Here is an 18,666-nt window from a genome sequence, read left to right as displayed (position 1 = left end):
TGCGAAATCTCCAACGGCCTTTCCCTCAACTTTCTCACTTCACGCATAAATCCTGACATTCCGTGCGACTCGACAGGTTCCGCGACAGGCTCTCGACATTCACTATACCCTTGACCAGCTATCGCCCGTCGGCTACAGTGTCACGAACCCCTCTGCTCCCCCGTTGTCAGTCGATTGTCGAATGGATCCCTTACCTCCACCTGTCCCCTCGTCAGGACTGCTCGCTAAACGCAAGAATCGCAACAAGAAAGGACTAGCTCTCGGATCCGAATCAGCGAAACCTGGTACGCTCTCTGGCACTTCGGCTGCTTCACTCCTCGCAGCTGCTCCTTCCCCTTCCTCCTCCTCCTCGTCGTCAGCTCTCCCTCCTCCACCAATCCCTTCTCGACCTCCACCGATCCAAGTTGCCGGTTCTTCGAGATCGAACCGAACTTCGCTCGTCGAAGGGTTTGGTGGGAGTGCGGAATCTCCTTTACTCCCCACTACTCCGAGTCTCTCGACAAGTTCTTCCTCGTCGTATCGGAGTAGAGGGTTGTCGGATCGACTCGCAGATTTGGAATTGGGCGTCGAGTTCAAGTTGGATTTGCGCAACGAGGATTTACAGGTGATTAGCGAATTGGGATGTGGGAACGGTGGAACTGTCAGTAAAGCTCTACATGTACCTACGAAAGTCGTCATGGCGAAGAAGGTCAGTACTAGAACGTTGTCGCTCAAGAAGAGACAGAAACGCTGACGATAGGAGTGAGATAGGTCGTTCATATTGCAACTTCGGAAAATACTCGGAAACAAATCTTGCGCGAGCTACAGATCATGCACGATTGCTCTTCACCGTTCATCGTTTCCTTCTACGGCGCCTACCTTCAGGACCCTCATATCTGTATGTGTATGGAATTCATGGACAAAGGGTGAGATAAAACAGTTCTCTCTCTTTTCTCTTTTACCTTTCTGAGTTGACTGACCCTCTGGAATCCCATAGATCGCTCGACAACATCTACAAGAAAGTAGGACCGATACCTGAGCCGATTCTCGGCAAGATCGCACTCGCAGTAGTGAGCGGTTTGACCTATTTGTACGAAGTTCACAAAATCATGCATCGAGGTGAGTCTCAGCTTCCTTCTGACCATCATTTCATTAGGAACTGATAGTAGACGATTCTGATTCTCATGTCAGACGTCAAACCTAGCAACATTCTACTCAACTCTGCGGGTCAGATCAAGATTTGCGATTTCGGGGTCTCGGGAGAACTCATCAACAGTGTTGCAGACACGTTCGTCGGAACGAGTACATATATGAGTGTGAGTTCTCTGGCCGCATCAGTTCAAGCTCCAGCAAGTACTGATCCCGTCAGACACCTCCCGGTACAGCCCGAACGAATTTCCGGAGATCCCTACACCGTCAAATCCGACGTCTGGTCTCTCGGAATCACGCTCGTCGAACTCGCCATCGGCCGATTCCCGTTCTCTTCCGACGACGAACCACCATCCTCAGGGGAAGAAGACGAAGAAGAAGCATTCGCGAAACTTTCCCTCGATGGAGTCGCCGAAGAAGCCGAAGACCTCTTGGCTGAATTAGGGGACGATACCTTATCGCCTACTCGACCGGCGAAGAAACGGGAAAGTATAGCGTTGGCGGAGAAACGAAGACAGGAGAAACGACAGGCCGCGACCTCGACGAGAACACGAAAGACATCGTCGACGAAACGGAAGGCGGTCGCAGGGGTTTCGTTAGCTGGTTCGGGACATCAAATGTCGATCTTGGAGTTGTTACAGTACATCGTCAATGAACCGGCACCGAAATTACCTGCAGGGAAATTCTCACCGGAAGTCGAGGAGTTCGTGAATGCGACACTGAGGAAAGAACCAGTTGGATACAACGTCAAGAAGAAGGGACCTCTACCGAAGGAAGTTGCTCGACCAACCCCGAAAGAATTACTCGTTGAGTCTTACCGTCGTGACTTTCGAACTTTCGGGACCATCGACTGACATAGATTCTTCGCGTACAGGAATACCCTTGGCTTGTCCATTCGATGGCTACAGATACCGACGTCGAAGCTTTCGCGAGGTCTATTCCCAACTGAGCTCTCCCTCGAAGAAACCCCTCGTCTTCGCGAATTATACCTCGTTTCCTTCGTTTTGTTCCTTCTGTCCTACTGCTTCCTCCCTCCCTCTGTCGAATACTTTGTCTATATCTATCTCCTAGCACGCCTGTGGTCTTGCAACTAGCGAGAAAACTCTCACCAACGATTTCGGACCGCGAGAGTTGAGCGAAACTTCTTTCCTTCACTTCTAACTACCTGGCCCCTCGAATGTCCGATGCTCGACCACTGAGCACCTGGCTAGGATTAGCAACTCATGTTCGACCTCTGCAAGTCTTCGCCGCCCTCTCGACTGCCGCATTCTCGATCTCTCTCCTCGTCTTCATCTCTGCAGCGACCCCATTCCTCCTCACCTCTCTGTTGGACGTCCCAGCGAACCGAACCGGCGATATCACGGGTACCCTAATCCTCGCCGATGAGCTCACGGCACTCGGGCTCTACCTACCCGTCGGAGGACTTTGCGATCGATTCGGAGTGAAGTATGTAGCGAGCGGAGGGTACCTCGTCGTCAGTATAGCCTTGGTGTTCTATGTGCAGTGTAGGAAAGTCTGGGAGTTAGTCTTGGTCCGAATCCTCTTTGCTGTGAGTCTCCTCTTCTTCTCTTTCAGTTAAGTTTCTCTCCGTCATGTGGGGCTGAACGCGGATTCACTGGGTATCATAGGCCGGAGCAGCTTCGTTAGTAGCGACTATCAGCGCGATCCTGTCGAGTCTGTCCGCGATCCCTCAACCTCGGAACATTACACCTCGAACAAGCTTCAGCGAAACTTCAGAACCGATTTCCGAACGTACTCCTCTATCGAACGACCGAGCAAGAGACCTCTCTCCGAACAGATCTGGAAGATTGGCGGGAATGCTAGGCTTCAGCAGCGGACTAGGGGCACTGCTCGCAGGTGAGATCGGGGAAGTCTCAGCGACTTTCGAAACCTTTCGCTGACTGTTTCCTTCCACAGTCTTCGGTTTCCTGCGTCTGCCAAACCTACTGTCTCGATACCTAATTTCCGATTCACCCGATCCGCTCGCTCGAGCTCTGATGATCACCTTCTATCTCGTTGCGGCGCTGTCCTTCCTCGAAGGAGTTTTCGTTTTCTGCGCTTTGCCAGGTCGATCCGGGCCCCTCTCAAGGGAGGTTGAAGGCTCGACAGACAAAGGGTTCAGGAAGGTGACGGAGAGGCTCGCGAAGAGACTGGGTATGGGGTTCGTCATTGCGAAAGGGAATCGAGACGTTTCTTTGGCTCTCCTCACGAGTTTCGCGGTATGTCCTTTTCAAGTGACAGCTTGGAGAGTCTACTGATACGGCTGTGCTGTAGACGAGAGCTCAGGCGGTCATCGTTACTGCGATCATTCCGCTCCTCGTGAATCGGGTTTGTCCTTGATTTTCTCCCTATTCTTTCCCGACCAGTGTACTCACGCTCAGCACCTGCTTCAGTACTTCCTCAACAACGATCTTTGCCCCTCACCCTCCTCAGAGATACCTGGTCCACCAAACAAACACTCTTGTCGAGAAGCCTATGTGCTCGCCTCGATTTTGACTGGTATCGTTCAACTCGTTACTCTCCTCCTCTCTCCCCTGGTCGGTCTCATCGCCTCATCATCCTTTCTCTCTCGAGTTTCTCGTCACCCCCAAGCCGCGGTCCTCGCATCGTCGTTTCTCCTCGGAAGTTGCGCTTGCGCTGGATTCGCTTCGCTGCCCAACGGAGATCCCCGTCTTCACCTCGTCTGGCTTTACGCAATCGGACTCGGAATAGCCCAGGCAGCGGGGACCGTGGTCAGTCTCGCATTGGTTACGAAAGGGAGAGGGACGATCGTCGCGAATGAAGGCAAAGAAGTCGGAGGAAGTTTGAGTTCAGCTTACAGTTTCTCCGGAGGTTAGTCTTTCCGCCCTCACTCGAATGGAGACGGAACTGACGTGCTCCGACGCATATAGGACTCGGTATCTTACTGATAGGATCGACTGGAGGAATGCTGTTCGATAGGTTGAACAGCGGCGCGCCGTTTCTCTTACTCGGAATCGTCAATCTCCTTGTAGCAATATCGTCTCTCAGAGTGTACTACTCCCCTTACGACCATGACGAACCCTGTATCTAGTACTTTGCAATGCAAGAGAAACACAAAAAGAAACCTGAATAACGACAACAACGAAAAGTGAAGAGATAAAATAAGTCTATGATAAGGATAATTCGATCGCCTTAGGTTCCCCTCTCAGCATCTCTGCCCTCAATTCCGTCTCGTCCAGCTTTACTTTCCTCGCAAACATCGCCACCGATTCGAAGATCGGCTCGAGATCCTTCATTCCCAAACTGCACGGATGTCCCACGAATTTCTCGACCGGATGAGAACGACAAGGTCCCCAATGAACGTACATCGGAGTCCTCAACCATCCCGTCGGAGCACCAGGTTGAGCGTATTTGATCGTCGCGAAGAAGTGTTCGTCCGGGACGGCCGTCTCGAGGAAGAAATCGTACCAAGCTTCGGAATCTTGTCCAAAGATGGCGTATTTGACCATCTTCCTCGTCAAGACTGTCCATTGGTCCCCCTTCCGCACCGGCGACTCGTGTGGCGTTTTCGACATCTTTGAACAATCCTTGTCAAGACACCTCGAAGGAGTTCTCCAACAATCCCCATCGAATTGAATCACCTCTTGTCCGTAACTGCAGATCGGCGAGGGTGCTTGTCCGTTTCCTCCACGAGCGAGTTCTTCGTCGTAAATGTCGAACCATTCTTGTCTTCGTTGAGCGTCGAGAAGCGGCCAACTCGTTCCGTCGACGAGCAGCATCTTGCTCCAAGGTATTGTCGACCGTAATGCGCGTTTCAGCATGACGATTTCGGCGTCGATCATCGTCTGGGTGCGAAGGAAAGGTCAGTGAGAGAGTCAACGATGAGGGCGGAAAAGAGAAAACTCACGATATCTCCCCAACCGATGTTTACTCGCTCGTCATCCGGCACAAAGTCAACGTTTCCGCAAACTTCTAAAGCCTTTTTATAACTCTCGTACAATCCCACATCCATCTTCTTGTCGGCGTGAATGAGGAAGTAATCGTGAGGGTCGTAGATTTGTTCAACCAACCTTCTCGCTCCTTCAATCGTTTCGTTCGAATGCACCATGATCAAGAACGCCGTAACGTGTCCTGCTTCCGACCTCGGTCTACTGGATTTACATCTCCCTTCCTCTTTGCTCCCGCTCGTTATGAATTCCGCTGGTCCTCCTCCTCCTTCTGTTCGTGTCGGTGCTTCCCACTCCGCGAGTCCTTCTTTGAGATCTACCGAATTCGAGTGTTGCTGATCGAGGTCGTACTTCTCCGAGATAGTTGACGAGTGATATCGACCGAAGAGGAACGTTGCAATGATGAAGAACGAGAGGATCCCTACGTGAAGTCTTCTTCCCGACAATCCAAACAGGCCGGGCTTAGCCATCTTCGTGGAGGAGAGAGGCGGGAGACGGTCGTCGGTCTCGAGGTCGTTGTCGTCGTTGGCGGAAGAAGAGAGGAGAGGGACTTCGACTTGAACCTCGACCGATCGTCGAGGTCGAGCGCTCGGCGGGAACGACGTGGACGCCAGTTCGGCTAAAGCTGGATATAATATCGCAACGGAAGAGTCGGTGGTGGGAGAGTCGGAGAATAAAATTCGCAAAGCGGTACGTGAACCGGAACTCCGGAAGAGCGATCAGTGCGAACTCTCGCTCGCAAGAAAGACTTGAGTCCAGGCCAGCGGAACCGCGCAAAAGGCGAAACGGCCAGATCAGCAGGTCGTACGAAGGTCCGCGATATTTGATAGAATCGCAAGTTTCCATCTTCGTCGAAAATTCACATCCAAATTTTAGCGTTCCCCGTATCTCTCTATCCGTAACGGTTTTCGAGAAGCTTCTTGTTTCGCAGACGTGGTCTGTAAAGGCCTGTAGAACAAGCCCGGCCCTCGAGAGCCCATCGAGCCAAGTCGACGAGCTCAGACTTGCAATCTGAACAGCAGGGACGAGATGCTGTTGGAAGATCTTGCTTGGCGAAACGATCGAGAGAGACGAGTTCGGAGATGCTCCGACTCTCCGAGCCACATCCATTCAAGTTTTTTTGCTGAACCCTTCTCGCCGTTCTCGCGTTCTTCTTTTTTCCCCTACTCGACCCCGCTCTTTTTCCAACTCACACGACCTGGTGGCTTCTCTCCCTTCTTCGTATCCACCTCACACGACCCGGTCGAGGGATAGGATGACCGCCTACTCGTCTCTAGCTCCTTCAGGCAGCAGTTCCTCATTCAACCCTCGGAACGCCTCTCCTCGAGTATGGCTCTTGATCGGTGCCATCATCTGTTCCGCCTTCCTCCTATGGCCATCCTCCCTCGACACACTCCCTAACCTATCCGACCTGTCACCTTCATTTGCGAATCACTTCTCTTCTTCATCTCCCTCTTCGAATTCTTCTTCACGCGTCGATCTATCATCTGGGCCGGTCCCGATAGCTGAAGACGCGGTACTACCAGACGATAAATGGTGGCAGGACATCTCGATCGTCTACACTTGGGTCAACGGGTCAGAAACGAGCTTCTTGAAGGATAAGGAAGCCGTGACGGGGGAAGATGTAGGATCAAACAGGTTCAGGGATGATGGGTTGTTCAGATATTCAGTCAGGTCTATCGAGAGGTATCTACCGTGGCACAGGGGAGAGATCATCTTGCTCTCGAGACGGAGTCACGTACCGGATTGGATCGATCTTTCGCAACCAAGGCGAGTCCACCCTCCTTTTCCTTGAGTCTATAGCGATGATTGACAATGTCCGGGTGTACAGGTTCCGACATGTCGCAGTAGAGGACATCATGCCTAAGGAAATCTTCCCAAACTTCGATTCGAACGCAATCGAGGCTTACATGCATCTCATTCCTGGTCTCAGTGAGCTCTTCTACCTGTATGCTTCTTAAGAGTCGCTTTGCTGATACTTGTTCGCGCGTACCTCTTCCAGCGAACCGATTCCTCTACTTCAACGACGATTTCTTCATTTCGCGACCTACTTCTCCCGAACTCTTCTTCACTCCGACTGGAGGCGTCAAACTGTTCCGAGAATGGGATGATGTACGAGATAGAACTGGAGACGACGATTGGACTACTTCCGTCAAGACGACCGGCAAACTCATCGAATCCGCTTATGGAGAGCTCCCCCGATCTTCGATTCGAGTTCCCGCTCACGCTCCCTACGCCTTCCTCCGCAACGCCCTTCGTAATCTTCACGCTCATTCGAAGTTCGGTCCGGCGATTCGAGACTCCGTCGCTCATCGAGTTCGCTGGTCGGGAGATGTCAACATTCACATCCTTCACGCCGCGTACGCCATGTTCGATAAAGCCGTTCCTTCCGACCTCACTGCCGAAATCGACGACGGAAACCGAGCTCATTTCCTCGCTTGGACGGACGACTTCCCAACAAACAATGCAAGTTGGAAAGACCTCCAGGACTCGGATTCACCTTTCTTCAACATCAACGACGAGATGAGTGCGCATGCGGATAATGCCCTCGAGGATTTATGGAAGAAGTTGGATGTGTTGTATCCGAAAGCTTCTTGGATGGAGAAATCGAGTAGCAGGCCACTCGAGAAGAGGAGAATCGTCAACTTCTAGAGGGAGTCATTTCGCTTCCATTCTGTACCACACTTTCTTTTCCCCGTTATCACGTTCCCTTCTCTCTTCCGTCCATGTCTCTTGTTGCCTGGTCGCTCGTCTGCATGGATCGTTTCTTGCATGTTCTAGTTGTATTGTTCTAGTTCTCGCTCCTCTTTGTATATAGCATCGCAATGTCACTCTTATAGATGGTTCCTGGTTGAACACAAGTTTTTGCTGAACAGAGAAAGAGTGAGGGAGAGACGATGCGGCTGACTGAATATTGCGAGGGGACGAACTTCTAAACGTAATATCTTCCTGAAATACTGCGTTCATATCCGTCCACTGAACCATGATTTCCCCCCACCTCCCTCTGACGATGTTGTCCCCTCTGCTGATGTTCCGTTCGACCCTTGTTCGCCCTGTCTCTCGCGAATCATTTCCTTCCCTCGTTCTCCCAGCATAATTCCCCCTACCGGCCCAGCTCTCACGCTTTCCCCTGATCCTGATGGAGGCTCCATCGTTGTTGAGGAAGGTATTCCGCCGACTATAGGGGATGAAGTTCGTTGTTTCGCGGCTTTCGAGGCTTGTCGAGCTTTGATTTCGGATACGAGGGCCGCCATTCGGGTCGCTTCGGCAGTTTGGCGGGCTCGACATGTTTCCCTGCGAGTCAGTGGATATGAGAATTGCATATCGACGGAGAGTTGAGCAAGAGAGCGGAAGGAAGAGGGAAGAATGAAAATATGCAGAGAGATCAAAATCGTCAGCTCCAACTTGGCTCTGTCTTTAGCCGATTGGATACGAGTGTGTGACTTACCAAGCCCCTAGACTAGCGATTCCCCAAGCCCCTACTGCCCAATTCGCCGCCGCACCCAATTCTCCCGTCCGATTATTCCCACCATTCAGTGTCCCTCTCCCTCCTCGACTGAAGATGAACCTCAATCCACCGATCGAAGCCCCTGCGACGATTCCGAACAAGAGGGAAGATCTCGCACAGGGCATCGAAGGGAGCCTTTGGAGATCTTGAACCGGATTGATCGTCTTCACCGCGTCGAGCACTGTCGGTTTCTGCGAGGAGGAGCCGGAGCCGGAAGGCGATGAGTCTGGTAGGTCGGCTTGGAGGGAAGGAGGTACGCCGGAAGGTGGTGCAGTTGCCATGATGAAACTTTTTAGATCAAGGAATTGGCTACCGGATTGTGTGCGAGGTGGGCCGGAGAGGGGAGTAAGTTGCTCGAGGCGTTGTAGAAGCGGCAGAGAGTTGTGGCGAAGATACCGATGAACGGCAAGAAACAGTCAATCGAAGTCCAACGAAAGCACGAAATCATTTCGGAACTCTTCAACTTCTTTCCCACCACTTCGCACCTCATCGACCTCGAATTTCACCAGCTATAACAGTCCAGATTAGGTATCTTGACGCCTGAGTAGCCACAGACGCCGGCACGAAGCCCCGACTCTTGGTTCAACTTTTCGCCTTCGACCCGGATCGGAATCCGCCTATCTCTCCTCAACCATCACTCGGAATCACTTACATCTGTCCTAGAAAGTTATATACGGTACGTGTCACCCCCCTGCAGGAGTTTCAGCTCTATCGGACGATGGAAATAAGCTGGGAAAGGGAGAACCGATACCGGACTATCCTTATCTCGCACTCAGATTGGTCGTGAACAGACTGGCTATCATAGTGGTCATACCGACAGGTATCGAGTTGGTACATGCGCTATCTCAGTGCCCGCCGGGTCACCCCAACACCAGACAGGCCATTCACGATGAATCTTTCGCACAGCAATTTCACTGCCTCGTTCGCTCGTTCACGCCAAACTGACTCTCGTCTTCACTCCAACCCTTCTAGAACCATGCTCACCTTCCCTGAGCCTCAATTCGGCGCCTCCCTCCTTCTCTCATTCTCCCCAGCGACTTCGAATTCTTCAGAACCTGCTCCATCCGTCCTTCTCCTCGGCCCTTCCCGTCTTTCCGCTCTACGGACATTTGCAGCTCTCGAAGCAGGCTATCAAGTCGTAGTCGGCGGTCCTTCTCCTTCCTCCCCTTCCTCTTCAGCGTCAAGTTCGCAATCGACTATCTGGGATCCCGAATTACTCCATCGTCTCGACTCAAAACAAATCACTTCCATCCCCTTCGATCTCTCAAACGACGCCTCTACCTCAGACTGGTCAAACTGGTTCGAAGCATCGTCTTCCTTACTCGAAGGCGTGACCTTGATCGGATTGTCCGACACTCTCGTTTCTTCGGAAACGTCCCGACGGACCCTCGACAGTGCGATCGCGTTCAGGAGAGAAGCTCGACGAAGGAGGTTCGTGATTAACGTGGCGGATCGACCTGAATTGAGCGATTTCAGTTGGATGGTTAGTCATCGATTCGATCTCGTCTACCCTTCGTCCTCGACCTCTTCCTCAACAACAACGAACGGAACAATGAAGAAAGGGGACGAACGACCGAGGAAATCACCATTGCAGTTGGCGTTGACGACGAATTCTTCTGCATGTCGACTCGCGACGAGACTGAGGAGGGAAATCGTTTCGAGTTTACCGAAGAGTGTTGGAGCGGCAGTATTGGCAGTCAGTGAGCTACGGAAAGAGTTGAAACGAGAGCAAGAGTCAGAAAAAGACGAGAACGATGAGATTGGAGAGGGAGATTCGGAGGAAACTGAGGGAGTCGGGTTGAATCGACCGGTTGAGCAATTGACGAGGGAGAAGAGTAGGTTGTTGGAGGAGCTAGCGATTGCGAGGAGGTAAGCTCGTCATCTTGTCGATTCTCAAACCTGATCCTTACCGTTTGTCCCAATTCTAGCAACGGACGATCAACACCTTCGACAAGCGACTGGACTGCTTCGACAGCTCAATTGACCCGAATGCGGTATGTCGCCCAACTCTCCGAATACTGGCCGCTCGACCGACTCGCGACCGTTACTCTCGCATCGATTTCTGCTCCTTCTTCTCCTCTCGCTACTCCTCGTCCTTCTTCCCCTTCCCTCTCTTCCGACCCTTTCAACTCCGTCTCGAACGACGCACCTACTTCTTCTCACCACTCCCTCGACGTCACACCTTTCTCCGCCCGTCCTCAGAAACGAGGTCGAATCCTTCTCCTCGGAGCTGGAACCGGTTCTACTCTCTTGCTCACTCGACTCGCCCATCTCCTCTTGACTTGCTCCGATCCTTCCTCACCCTACTACGTCGACCTCTTCCTCTCGGACAAACTCGTCCCGTCGCAAATCCTCGACCTGATCCCTCCTTCACGCCGATCCGGAGTCGTCATCGCTCGCAAATACCCCGGGAACGCCGAAGCAGCCCAAGACGAACTCATGGCGCTCGCGGTCGAAGGTGCTCAAGCGGGGAAAACCGTCCTTCGAATGAAACAAGGAGATCCATTCTTGTACGGTCGAGGAGGGGAAGAAGTGCTCCATTTCCGTCGACACGGGTTCGAAAGTGTCGTGATTCCGGGCTTGTCGTCTTGTCTGGCGGGACCTACGATTGCTGGAATTCCAGTCACGCAAAGGGGAGTCGCGGAAAGTTTGGTCGTTTGTACGGGAGTTGGAAGAGGTGGGAGAATCGTTCAAGTCGCGGGATACGAGAGGGGGAAGACGTTGTGTGTCTTGATGGGAGTTGCGAGGTTGAGGTCGTTGGTCGAATCGTTACTCGAACATCCGACTTCGAAGTATCCTCCGTATTTACCGATCGCACTCATCGAAAGGGCTTCGTCTCCCGATCAGAGGGTTGTCGCTTCGACGATCGAACAACTTGCCGACGTACTCGATAACTTGCCGCCTCATCGACCACCGGGAATGATCGTTGTTGGATGGGCAGTTATGTGTTTGGACGGAGAGGGAGATATGACGGTTCTCGATGATCCAGAGGACGAAGGAAGGGAACAACGCGATAGGGAGAGGGTAGTAAAGTGGAACGGGACGACAAGGTACCGAGTCAGGGAAGGATTGGGAGAGGATTGGAGAAGTGTTGTCGAAGTTATCGAGGCTGAAGACAAGAAGAAGCTCGAAGAGGTCGAAGGCTTTCACTAGATTCTCTATTTCTCTCTGTACCATATCTTGTACAATCGGTTGTACGTTAAGGACCGCATTACTCCGTTGCAAGACTAGATTCCAATCAAATGCGTGTTTGCGAGAAACTTTCGGTACAGGAATGAATACAACAAGTTTTCCGTATATACAGAGAAAGGGAAAGGCTCTATAGACTCATGATCGCTTGGAGAAATCGAAGTCACCGACGACAGCACTCGCGGGTGAAAAGACGTGAGCTCGGTAAAGACCACATTTAATTGACCCTTTCGCCGGCACGTTCACGTTCGACGCGACGTATCGAAGAAGCAACTCATTCGTCTCAACATCTCGTACAGTGTCTGTTCCAACAATGAAAGGATGAGGTCAGCCACGGGAGAATGAACTGAAAACGAGAAAGTAGGCACAATCGATCGATCCACTCGGACCCCATTTCACCAGCATCCTATGGAACGCAGTCCTTCCCCAATACTTCTTCGCATCGCACTCCATCACGTTATCCTTTGCGACCCCCTCGCACTCCGGAATGATGGTACTGATCTTCATCTTGCTTGGACGAACCAATCCGAGACTGAGAACGAAACCTCCTTGTTCTCTTGAGAACAGTTGAGTCATGTGGAAGAACTTGTAGTCGGCTGGTAAGTCGGGAGAGAGGTGGAATCTCCATTTACTGTCGAATGAGCAGCGGAAAGCGTCAGCTCAACGAAAGAAAAACGAGAACGAGTCAGAGTTCACGCACTAAAGGTTCGTCTGCCCTGCTTCTGCTGGAGGCCATGACAAGAACTCGGTCCGTTGTCGACCTTTCTCGTCGAGGCAAGTACCTGTGAGAACGTTCAGAAGATCAGCCAACATATCCTTCTGCGAGACTCGCTGATCGATCCGAACAACTCACCTACTGGTCCCATATGGATCGTGTAGGGATCTGAGATAGCTGGTAACAGTCCAGTCAAGCTGAGTAGTTCGGGCAAGAAAGGGTCTTAGCGCGCTGATCAGCACGGGATGAGAGAAGGAAACAGACTTACTTTGCTCCTTCTTCGAGTATCCCACTAGATTGCCATTTGATCCCCTTCTTGCCAGCGAGTACTCCCGATTGGGCACTCGTACCGTTTGCGATGAGTTTCCCTCGGATTTGAGGTGGAAAAGATGGAGGTCCTTTGCCGGGATGGTCGGGTCGAGGAGGTATAGGAGGAGGATCCGTAGGTCGTGGAGGTATCGGAGGTGGTCCAGACATGAGTTGAATCGAAGTGGAAAGAGGTGAAGGGAGAAAAGGTTGATTGATCGTGAGTGAAGCGATCAAGATCATCACGAGGCTGTGCAAAGCTTTAAGGGACATCACGGGCTACAAAGAGGGCAAGTGGTGATCAAAGTGTGACCGGACATCGTTACAACAAAAAAATCTGTGCAAGTCACGAAAAACGAAAAACCCCGAAACTCAAAACTCGACGCTCTGCTTCTAACCGGACCCTGGATCACTGGCTGAAGCCCAGAAGCATCACAGCGAGCGTGCCAGAGCTCCTGTTGGGCCGCCCCCCATCCCTTCATTAGAACTCCAATCTCCTCGCAACTTTCTTCGCCCCGGGAATCTCGTCTAACCCATCCCCATTCCTCTTCAGTTTCCGTCTCTCTTTCCCATCCAATGGCAATCCATTCTCCTCAGCCTTCTGTTCCCTGCCTTCCCCCTCCTTCTTAGGTTTCGGTAACCTCTCCGGTTTCGTAGGATACGGTTGACTCGAGAAGTAGGGATGCTTGAGACTTTGAACGGAATCGAAACGTTTTCGAGGGTCGTAAGTGAGGAGGGATTGGAGCAGAGATAGAGCGGAAGGAGGCGCGGCGGAGAAGAGGAAGGAAAGGTCTGAAGCGGGTTTCGGATCGAATTTGAGGGAAGAGGAAAGTTTCGTGAAGCCCTGATGTCAACACAGAATGTCCGTCAAATTCGACGCAAGCGAGTAGTAGACACGGAAGGAGAGAAGTGAGAGACTTACAGGCCAATCTTTCTCGGTAGGAGTTCCGAGCGCATTGAAAATCGTCTGTAATTGTTCCATATCACTCTCGCCCGCCATGAATGGAACTCGTAACATCAACTCTGCGAAAATACATCCTGCGGCCCACGTATCGACTCCAGTTGAATAACTTCGAGCTCCGAGTAAAAGCTCGGGAGGTCGATACCATCTGTTCACATCGCACGACGAAAACTAACAGTGAGTCATGACATTCGACGCAAACGAGAGAGGAGGAGCAACAAACCGAGTGACGACCTGACAAGTCATTTTTGCCGATTCGTCTGCGTATTCTCGCGCCAAACCGAAATCTGCAATCTTGAGTACTCCATCTGCCGAAATCAACAAGTTGTTTGGTTTCATATCCTATCATCGCGACCGGCATCGAAAGAGTCAGCAGACCGAATCGTGAGACGACTTGAGCTGCGAAAGTTTTCTGCTTTTCGAGATCTTTCGAGCTACAGGGAACTCGAAGCTTACCCTATGCAAGATCCAATTCCGATGACAGAACTCGAGTCCTTTGAAAGTCATTAACATCCAACTCTTGATATCTCCAGCTTGAAACACGAGGGATTTATCTCGAATCACGGCTTCGAGATCCGTGTCGAGGAACTCTAGGACTAGGTTGAGATTCGATTTGTTTGAGAAGACGTCCACCAGCTATACGAGAGAACGGTCAGCTTTCAGCTCAGGATCAAGAGTGAGGGAAAGAGGAGAGGGACTGACTTGAATCAGATTTGGATGATTCAACTCTCGCAAGAATTTCACTTCTCGAATCGCACTCATATCCAGCCCATCCTTGAATTGACCTACTTTGATCTACTCGCGTGATCCACACGGTACGAGCACGAGGCGAGTCAGCTTCGCGCAGATAACGACCTCGAGAGAGAGACAGGGCGGGAGAGGGACAGGGAGAGGGGACAACTGACCTTTTTGATAGCGATCTTCCTCCCCGTTGCCAGCTCTCTCCCCAGGTATACGACAGCGTAAGTACCTTCTCCTACTTTTTTGTCCTTTGAGTACTTTTGTTGAATCGACAAGTTGAGCAGAGAAGCGGCCTCCATCCTCCCAAGCTTGCTACTTTTCGCGCGGCCTTACTGAGTACTTCGAGAGTTAAGGTTCGTATTTAGGCGGAAAACAGGGAAGTCGGAGTAAGTGGTCGAGAACAAGAGAGTTTCATCAAACCTTCGTCACTTTCCTTCCTCTTTCCCCTCAACCCGGCAACATGTCGTTCCATATCACGCTCAAATCGCGTTCACCGAAACCCTCAAAACGGTTCCCGCTCACACTCGCGCTCTCGCAAGCTTCGCCGACCGTAGCGGATTTGAAACTCGCCATTGAAGCATCGGCACTCCGACTCAACCGACACCGACAGAGGATTACGACGGTCGAGAAGAAACAGGTCCTCGATGATGATGACAAGAAGCTACAGGGCTTTGGAGTGAAGGACGGAGACGATTTACACATCAAAGATTTGGGTCCTCAAGTCGGTGAGGTCTACCTCTCCCTAACTCTGTCTTGAAGTGTTATGCTTACTTGAGCTTCGTACCTGTACGAAAACAGCTTGGAAGACAGTCGTACGTTCGACGGAGCTTTCTCTCTGATTTTTGCTCGCAGACTCGGCTAACCGATCGCTTGTTTCTCCTCTTGAATAGTTCCTCACCGAATACGTAAGTATCCCTCTCACCCCAGCTCCTTCTCGTCTGCCTCGAGCCGGCAATGCGTCGGCAGGAACCTCTCGAATGTGTTTGCTGATCGTTCCGTTCTTTCGTTCCTCCTCTAGTTCGGCCCCTTGTTCATCCACCCCGCCTTCTACTTCGGTTCCAGGTTAATCTACGGCAAAGACTTCGTCCATTCAAAGATGCAAACTATCGCACTAGTCTTGATTCTGATTCATTATGCGAAACGTGAACTCGAAACTTTGTTGTGAGTACCTGTGCTCCTCTGTCATCGCTCTCACCAATCATCCCGCTGAACTCGAGTATGAGACCTAATTTGAATAGCGTTCATCGATTCTCTTCGGCAACTATGCCCATTCTCAACATCTTCAAAAAGTGCGATTTTCTTTCCCTCCCATTTCCTGACCCCGAAGCTGACTCGTCAGGTACTCGTTAGCTCGGCACATTACTGGGGACTTTCTGGAGTACTCCTCGCCGTCCCTCTGTACGGTCCTTGGAACGGTCAAAGTCGACTTTCGAACTCGATCCTCTCGAACGACAAATACCTTTACTTCTGGGTTGCTCTTTGGGCTGTACGTGTTCTCTGTTACACTTCAAAGGATCCATCTGGAATGCCGAAGAACTCCGCTGATCGAATCGCTCCGCGGAAACAGTACTCTGAATTCTCCAACCTCCTCACTCACTTGAACCTCGCATCCCTTCGACCGAGCGGCACTAAGACTCGCCAGATTCCCCGAGGCTATGGGTTCGACTCGGTCAGTTGCGCAAACTATTGGTTCGAAAGTTTGGCTTGGTTCGCATTCACGGGTTTGACCCTCAACTGGGCTGGTAAGTCGCTCCCTTCCCTCTCTGTCTTTACGCGCCGTCAGAATCGAACTCACGATCTCCTCTGGTTATGTAGCTGGGTTGTTCACGGCAGTAGCTGTCGGACAAATGTATGTTTGGGCCGTCAAGAAGCACCGAAGGTACAGGAAAGAGTTTGGCGACAAGTACCCTCGAGGAAGGAAAGCTATGTTCCCGTTCATCGCCTAGACTTTATTGAACTAGCCGAGGCGAGACTATTTTGAAAGGGAGGAGAAGAGGTTATTGGTAAAGCAAGTAAAGCGGCGTTCGAGGTTAAAAAGCCGAAACAATGGAAATATCGCAGTTATTCAAACTATCCTGTCGACTCTCGAGCAACTGCAGTGAGATCCTAGAGGTGGTTCTACAGCGAAGTAATCTATTTAAACTGTTCTATGTGAATCTACATCATCAAAATGGTGACCTTCTACGGGATAAGAATGCTCAAAATACTGTCCAATCTCACTCGACCCTCCATCTATAGCTTAGCCTGCTTAGCGTTCGGCAACAACTTCCTCACGATCGGTCCTTCTCCTCTCGACTTGTCCAACCTCGAGGCGTCACCTTCGAAACTCCAAAGCTTTGCCAAATCTTCCGGGAGACGTTTCTCTATAGAGGAGAGGATCCATTCTCCTGTCAACGGCATAAACTCTGAAGCATACAAAACTGGTCATTAGCGAGAGGTCGTGTGTGAGAAGCGGAGTGAGAGGAAACGAACTGAAGGCGTGTCCTGATCCTCCAGCTGCGATGAACAAGGAGGGAAATCTGGGATGATAATCGAACAAGAAATCACCAGATTCTCGATCAGAGTACCTGTAGACAACATGCCTGATGAGCGATTCGGTTTCCATCTCGCACGAAATGAGATGGAAACTCACCAGCATAACCTCGTCTCGATGATTTCTTTCTCTGCCAATTCGGGATGGATCCTCTCCATACCAGCTTTGAGAGCTTCAAGTGCTGAAGCCGGGATCTGTTGGTTCTCGTAGCCCGGAGTCAAAGTCGTCCGAGGAGTCGAGGGAAGGTTCAGTTGAGGGTTCGGAGATAGCCATCCTCGATCGTGAATAGCTGTTACAGAGTAGAGAGAGTCAGGTGCCGTACCATGAGACGGAAGAGGTAGACAACTAACCGAATTTGACGAGACCAGTCGAAGTAGGAGGGAAATTGTAAAACCCGGTATCAAGACAGAGGCTGACGGGGATCTCCTTATACTTTTCCGCTTCCTCCTTCGTTAACTGGATCACCGCGACCGTCTGTCCCGTCGGTAAGCAGTTGTCCTTCAGTTCTGGGACCAATAGTGGAGTCCATGCTCCCATCGCCGAGATTACGAAATCCGCTCGGATTGATGTTCCATTCGATAGTTTGATTCCTTCGACATCGGTCTTGTTCGAATTGTAGAGTAAATGACTCGCCTCTCCAACGAGGTAGCGGACTCCTAATTGACGAGCGAGAGAGTTTGTCGCGACGACAGCATCTCGCGAAGCGGCCCAACCTCCTGATCGATTCTTGTACTGCGCTCATCGTTCCACAACGAGGCTTGAGTATTATAGCTTGTGTTTTGTTAGAGAGAAAAGGGTGACTCACGCCCCAATCTCCGCTGAAGGACCCCGTGCGAACTCCTCGAGGATACAATTCCTTCATTCCCCCATCTTCCCTACACTCACACATTCCCTCTCCCAAGACGCGCTTGTTGAATTCGTAGGCACCTTGCACGTAGTTCGTTTGCGGATCAGACTTTGCCGAAAGAGCGACGACGCCGGAGGAGTGGTAATGCGGTTTCCAGCGAGAGTTCGATTCCCATTCTATGATCGCATCTCGGGCGAATTTGGCGTACAGCGGATCAGAGTACTCGGATCTGACGATCTGTCTACAAGGGTGAGCTGTATATGAGCCGAGAGAGAAAGACGGGAAGAACTCACTTTGTTGTAATCTGAACTCGCTGCGTCAAGAGCTAGTTCGGTTCCCCGTTCCACGACCGTGATCAAGCTCTCATGACCTTTGTATGGGCCCTCCGCGAGCGAGAGAGCTGTAGTACTTCCGAATTCGCCGGCGCCAATGATACAAATCAGTTGAGGGGGTCGAGGCGCTGGCATCACTTTAATATATGTTGGATAGGAGCTTGCTCGAGCGAATGGCGAAGGAGTCGCGGAAGGGGCGAGGCGAAGAGGAAGGAGGAAGTCAAAGAATCGGCAAATCGCGGCATGGTCGGAGCGAGTCAGAGGCCAAAAGTTTCGTTCAACATTCCGAGAGTAAGCAGTCAGTTCCACTCAGAAACGAAGGTGCGGGGCAGTAGAGAGAGCGTTAATTAGCACACAGAAACTTCGCGGAAACAAACGGAAACAAGACAGAACAGACAGGAACAGAACAGAGAACGAATGTACAGGGGAAGCTCGTCGGTAGTAAGGGGGCGAGTGTAGCAGTAAGAAGGTGGCGAGTCAGGCGGTGGGTATCGTTCA

General features: G+C 51.4%; 10 protein-coding genes across 10 annotated transcripts; 5 read left to right on the top strand and 5 right to left on the bottom strand.

The window, feature by feature from the left end:
- Positions 1 to 181: 181 nt before the first annotated feature.
- JCM6883_000169 (uncharacterized protein) lies at positions 182 to 2,077 on the top strand (the record flags this gene model as incomplete). The annotated part of the gene is made up of 6 exons (XM_076630899.1): positions 182 to 688; positions 751 to 905; positions 977 to 1,098; positions 1,171 to 1,295; positions 1,365 to 1,934; positions 2,003 to 2,077. The coding sequence occupies 6 exons, from the start codon at positions 182 to 184 to the stop codon at positions 2,075 to 2,077; spliced, it is 1,554 nt and encodes a 517-aa protein (XP_076489039.1).
- A 228-nt stretch (positions 2,078 to 2,305) lies between these two features.
- Positions 2,306 to 4,180, top strand: JCM6883_000168 (uncharacterized protein; the record flags this gene model as incomplete). Its single annotated transcript, XM_076630898.1, has 6 exons — positions 2,306 to 2,677; positions 2,757 to 2,985; positions 3,046 to 3,347; positions 3,403 to 3,456; positions 3,522 to 3,960; positions 4,020 to 4,180. The coding sequence occupies 6 exons, from the start codon at positions 2,306 to 2,308 to the stop codon at positions 4,178 to 4,180; spliced, it is 1,557 nt and encodes a 518-aa protein (XP_076489038.1).
- A 76-nt stretch (positions 4,181 to 4,256) lies between these two features.
- On the bottom strand, positions 4,257 to 5,506 carry JCM6883_000167 (uncharacterized protein; the record flags this gene model as incomplete). The annotated part of the gene is made up of 2 exons (XM_076630897.1): positions 4,257 to 4,934; positions 4,997 to 5,506. 2 exons carry the CDS (start codon positions 5,504 to 5,506, stop codon positions 4,257 to 4,259), a joined length of 1,188 nt encoding a protein of 395 aa, XP_076489037.1.
- A 785-nt stretch (positions 5,507 to 6,291) lies between these two features.
- On the top strand, positions 6,292 to 7,688 carry JCM6883_000166 (uncharacterized protein; the record flags this gene model as incomplete). The annotated part of the gene is made up of 3 exons (XM_076630896.1): positions 6,292 to 6,722; positions 6,868 to 6,968; positions 7,039 to 7,688. The coding sequence occupies 3 exons, from the start codon at positions 6,292 to 6,294 to the stop codon at positions 7,686 to 7,688; spliced, it is 1,182 nt and encodes a 393-aa protein (XP_076489036.1).
- A 311-nt stretch (positions 7,689 to 7,999) lies between these two features.
- On the bottom strand, positions 8,000 to 8,825 carry COX20 (Cox20p; the record flags this gene model as incomplete). The annotated part of the gene is made up of 2 exons (XM_076630895.1): positions 8,000 to 8,330; positions 8,485 to 8,825. 2 exons carry the CDS (start codon positions 8,823 to 8,825, stop codon positions 8,000 to 8,002), a joined length of 672 nt encoding a protein of 223 aa, XP_076489035.1.
- A 695-nt stretch (positions 8,826 to 9,520) lies between these two features.
- Positions 9,521 to 11,697, top strand: MET1 (uroporphyrinogen-III C-methyltransferase; the record flags this gene model as incomplete). The annotated part of the gene is made up of 2 exons (XM_076630894.1): positions 9,521 to 10,413; positions 10,473 to 11,697. 2 exons carry the CDS (start codon positions 9,521 to 9,523, stop codon positions 11,695 to 11,697), a joined length of 2,118 nt encoding a protein of 705 aa, XP_076489034.1.
- A 174-nt stretch (positions 11,698 to 11,871) lies between these two features.
- On the bottom strand, positions 11,872 to 12,925 carry JCM6883_000163 (uncharacterized protein; the record flags this gene model as incomplete). The annotated part of the gene is made up of 5 exons (XM_076630893.1): positions 11,872 to 12,035; positions 12,102 to 12,364; positions 12,434 to 12,515; positions 12,587 to 12,645; positions 12,717 to 12,925. The coding sequence occupies 5 exons, from the start codon at positions 12,923 to 12,925 to the stop codon at positions 11,872 to 11,874; spliced, it is 777 nt and encodes a 258-aa protein (XP_076489033.1).
- A 310-nt stretch (positions 12,926 to 13,235) lies between these two features.
- On the bottom strand, positions 13,236 to 14,755 carry KIN28 (TFIIH complex serine/threonine-protein kinase subunit KIN28; the record flags this gene model as incomplete). The annotated part of the gene is made up of 6 exons (XM_076630892.1): positions 13,236 to 13,598; positions 13,677 to 13,863; positions 13,939 to 14,057; positions 14,172 to 14,351; positions 14,418 to 14,510; positions 14,621 to 14,755. 6 exons carry the CDS (start codon positions 14,753 to 14,755, stop codon positions 13,236 to 13,238), a joined length of 1,077 nt encoding a protein of 358 aa, XP_076489032.1.
- Positions 14,756 to 14,916: 161 nt separating this feature from the next.
- TSC13 (trans-2-enoyl-CoA reductase (NADPH) TSC13) lies at positions 14,917 to 16,402 on the top strand (the record flags this gene model as incomplete). Its single annotated transcript, XM_076630891.1, has 8 exons — positions 14,917 to 15,181; positions 15,255 to 15,268; positions 15,347 to 15,361; positions 15,475 to 15,617; positions 15,695 to 15,745; positions 15,807 to 15,942; positions 16,024 to 16,198; positions 16,272 to 16,402. The coding sequence occupies 8 exons, from the start codon at positions 14,917 to 14,919 to the stop codon at positions 16,400 to 16,402; spliced, it is 930 nt and encodes a 309-aa protein (XP_076489031.1).
- A 286-nt stretch (positions 16,403 to 16,688) lies between these two features.
- JCM6883_000160 (NAD(P)/FAD-dependent oxidoreductase) lies at positions 16,689 to 18,303 on the bottom strand (the record flags this gene model as incomplete). Its single annotated transcript, XM_076630890.1, has 6 exons — positions 16,689 to 16,861; positions 16,929 to 17,023; positions 17,089 to 17,278; positions 17,340 to 17,721; positions 17,795 to 18,073; positions 18,130 to 18,303. 6 exons carry the CDS (start codon positions 18,301 to 18,303, stop codon positions 16,689 to 16,691), a joined length of 1,293 nt encoding a protein of 430 aa, XP_076489030.1.
- Positions 18,304 to 18,666: the final 363 nt, after the last annotated feature.

Source organism: Sporobolomyces salmoneus (genome assembly GCF_050403485.1).
Source record: "Sporobolomyces salmoneus JCM6883 DNA, S_salmoneus_JCM6883_v1_ctg13, whole genome shotgun sequence".
Classification (NCBI taxonomy): Eukaryota; Fungi; Basidiomycota; class Microbotryomycetes; order Sporidiobolales; family Sporidiobolaceae; genus Sporobolomyces; species Sporobolomyces salmoneus.
Note: the sequence above shows the minus strand (reverse complement) of the source record. Positions and strands in the feature narration are given on the sequence as shown.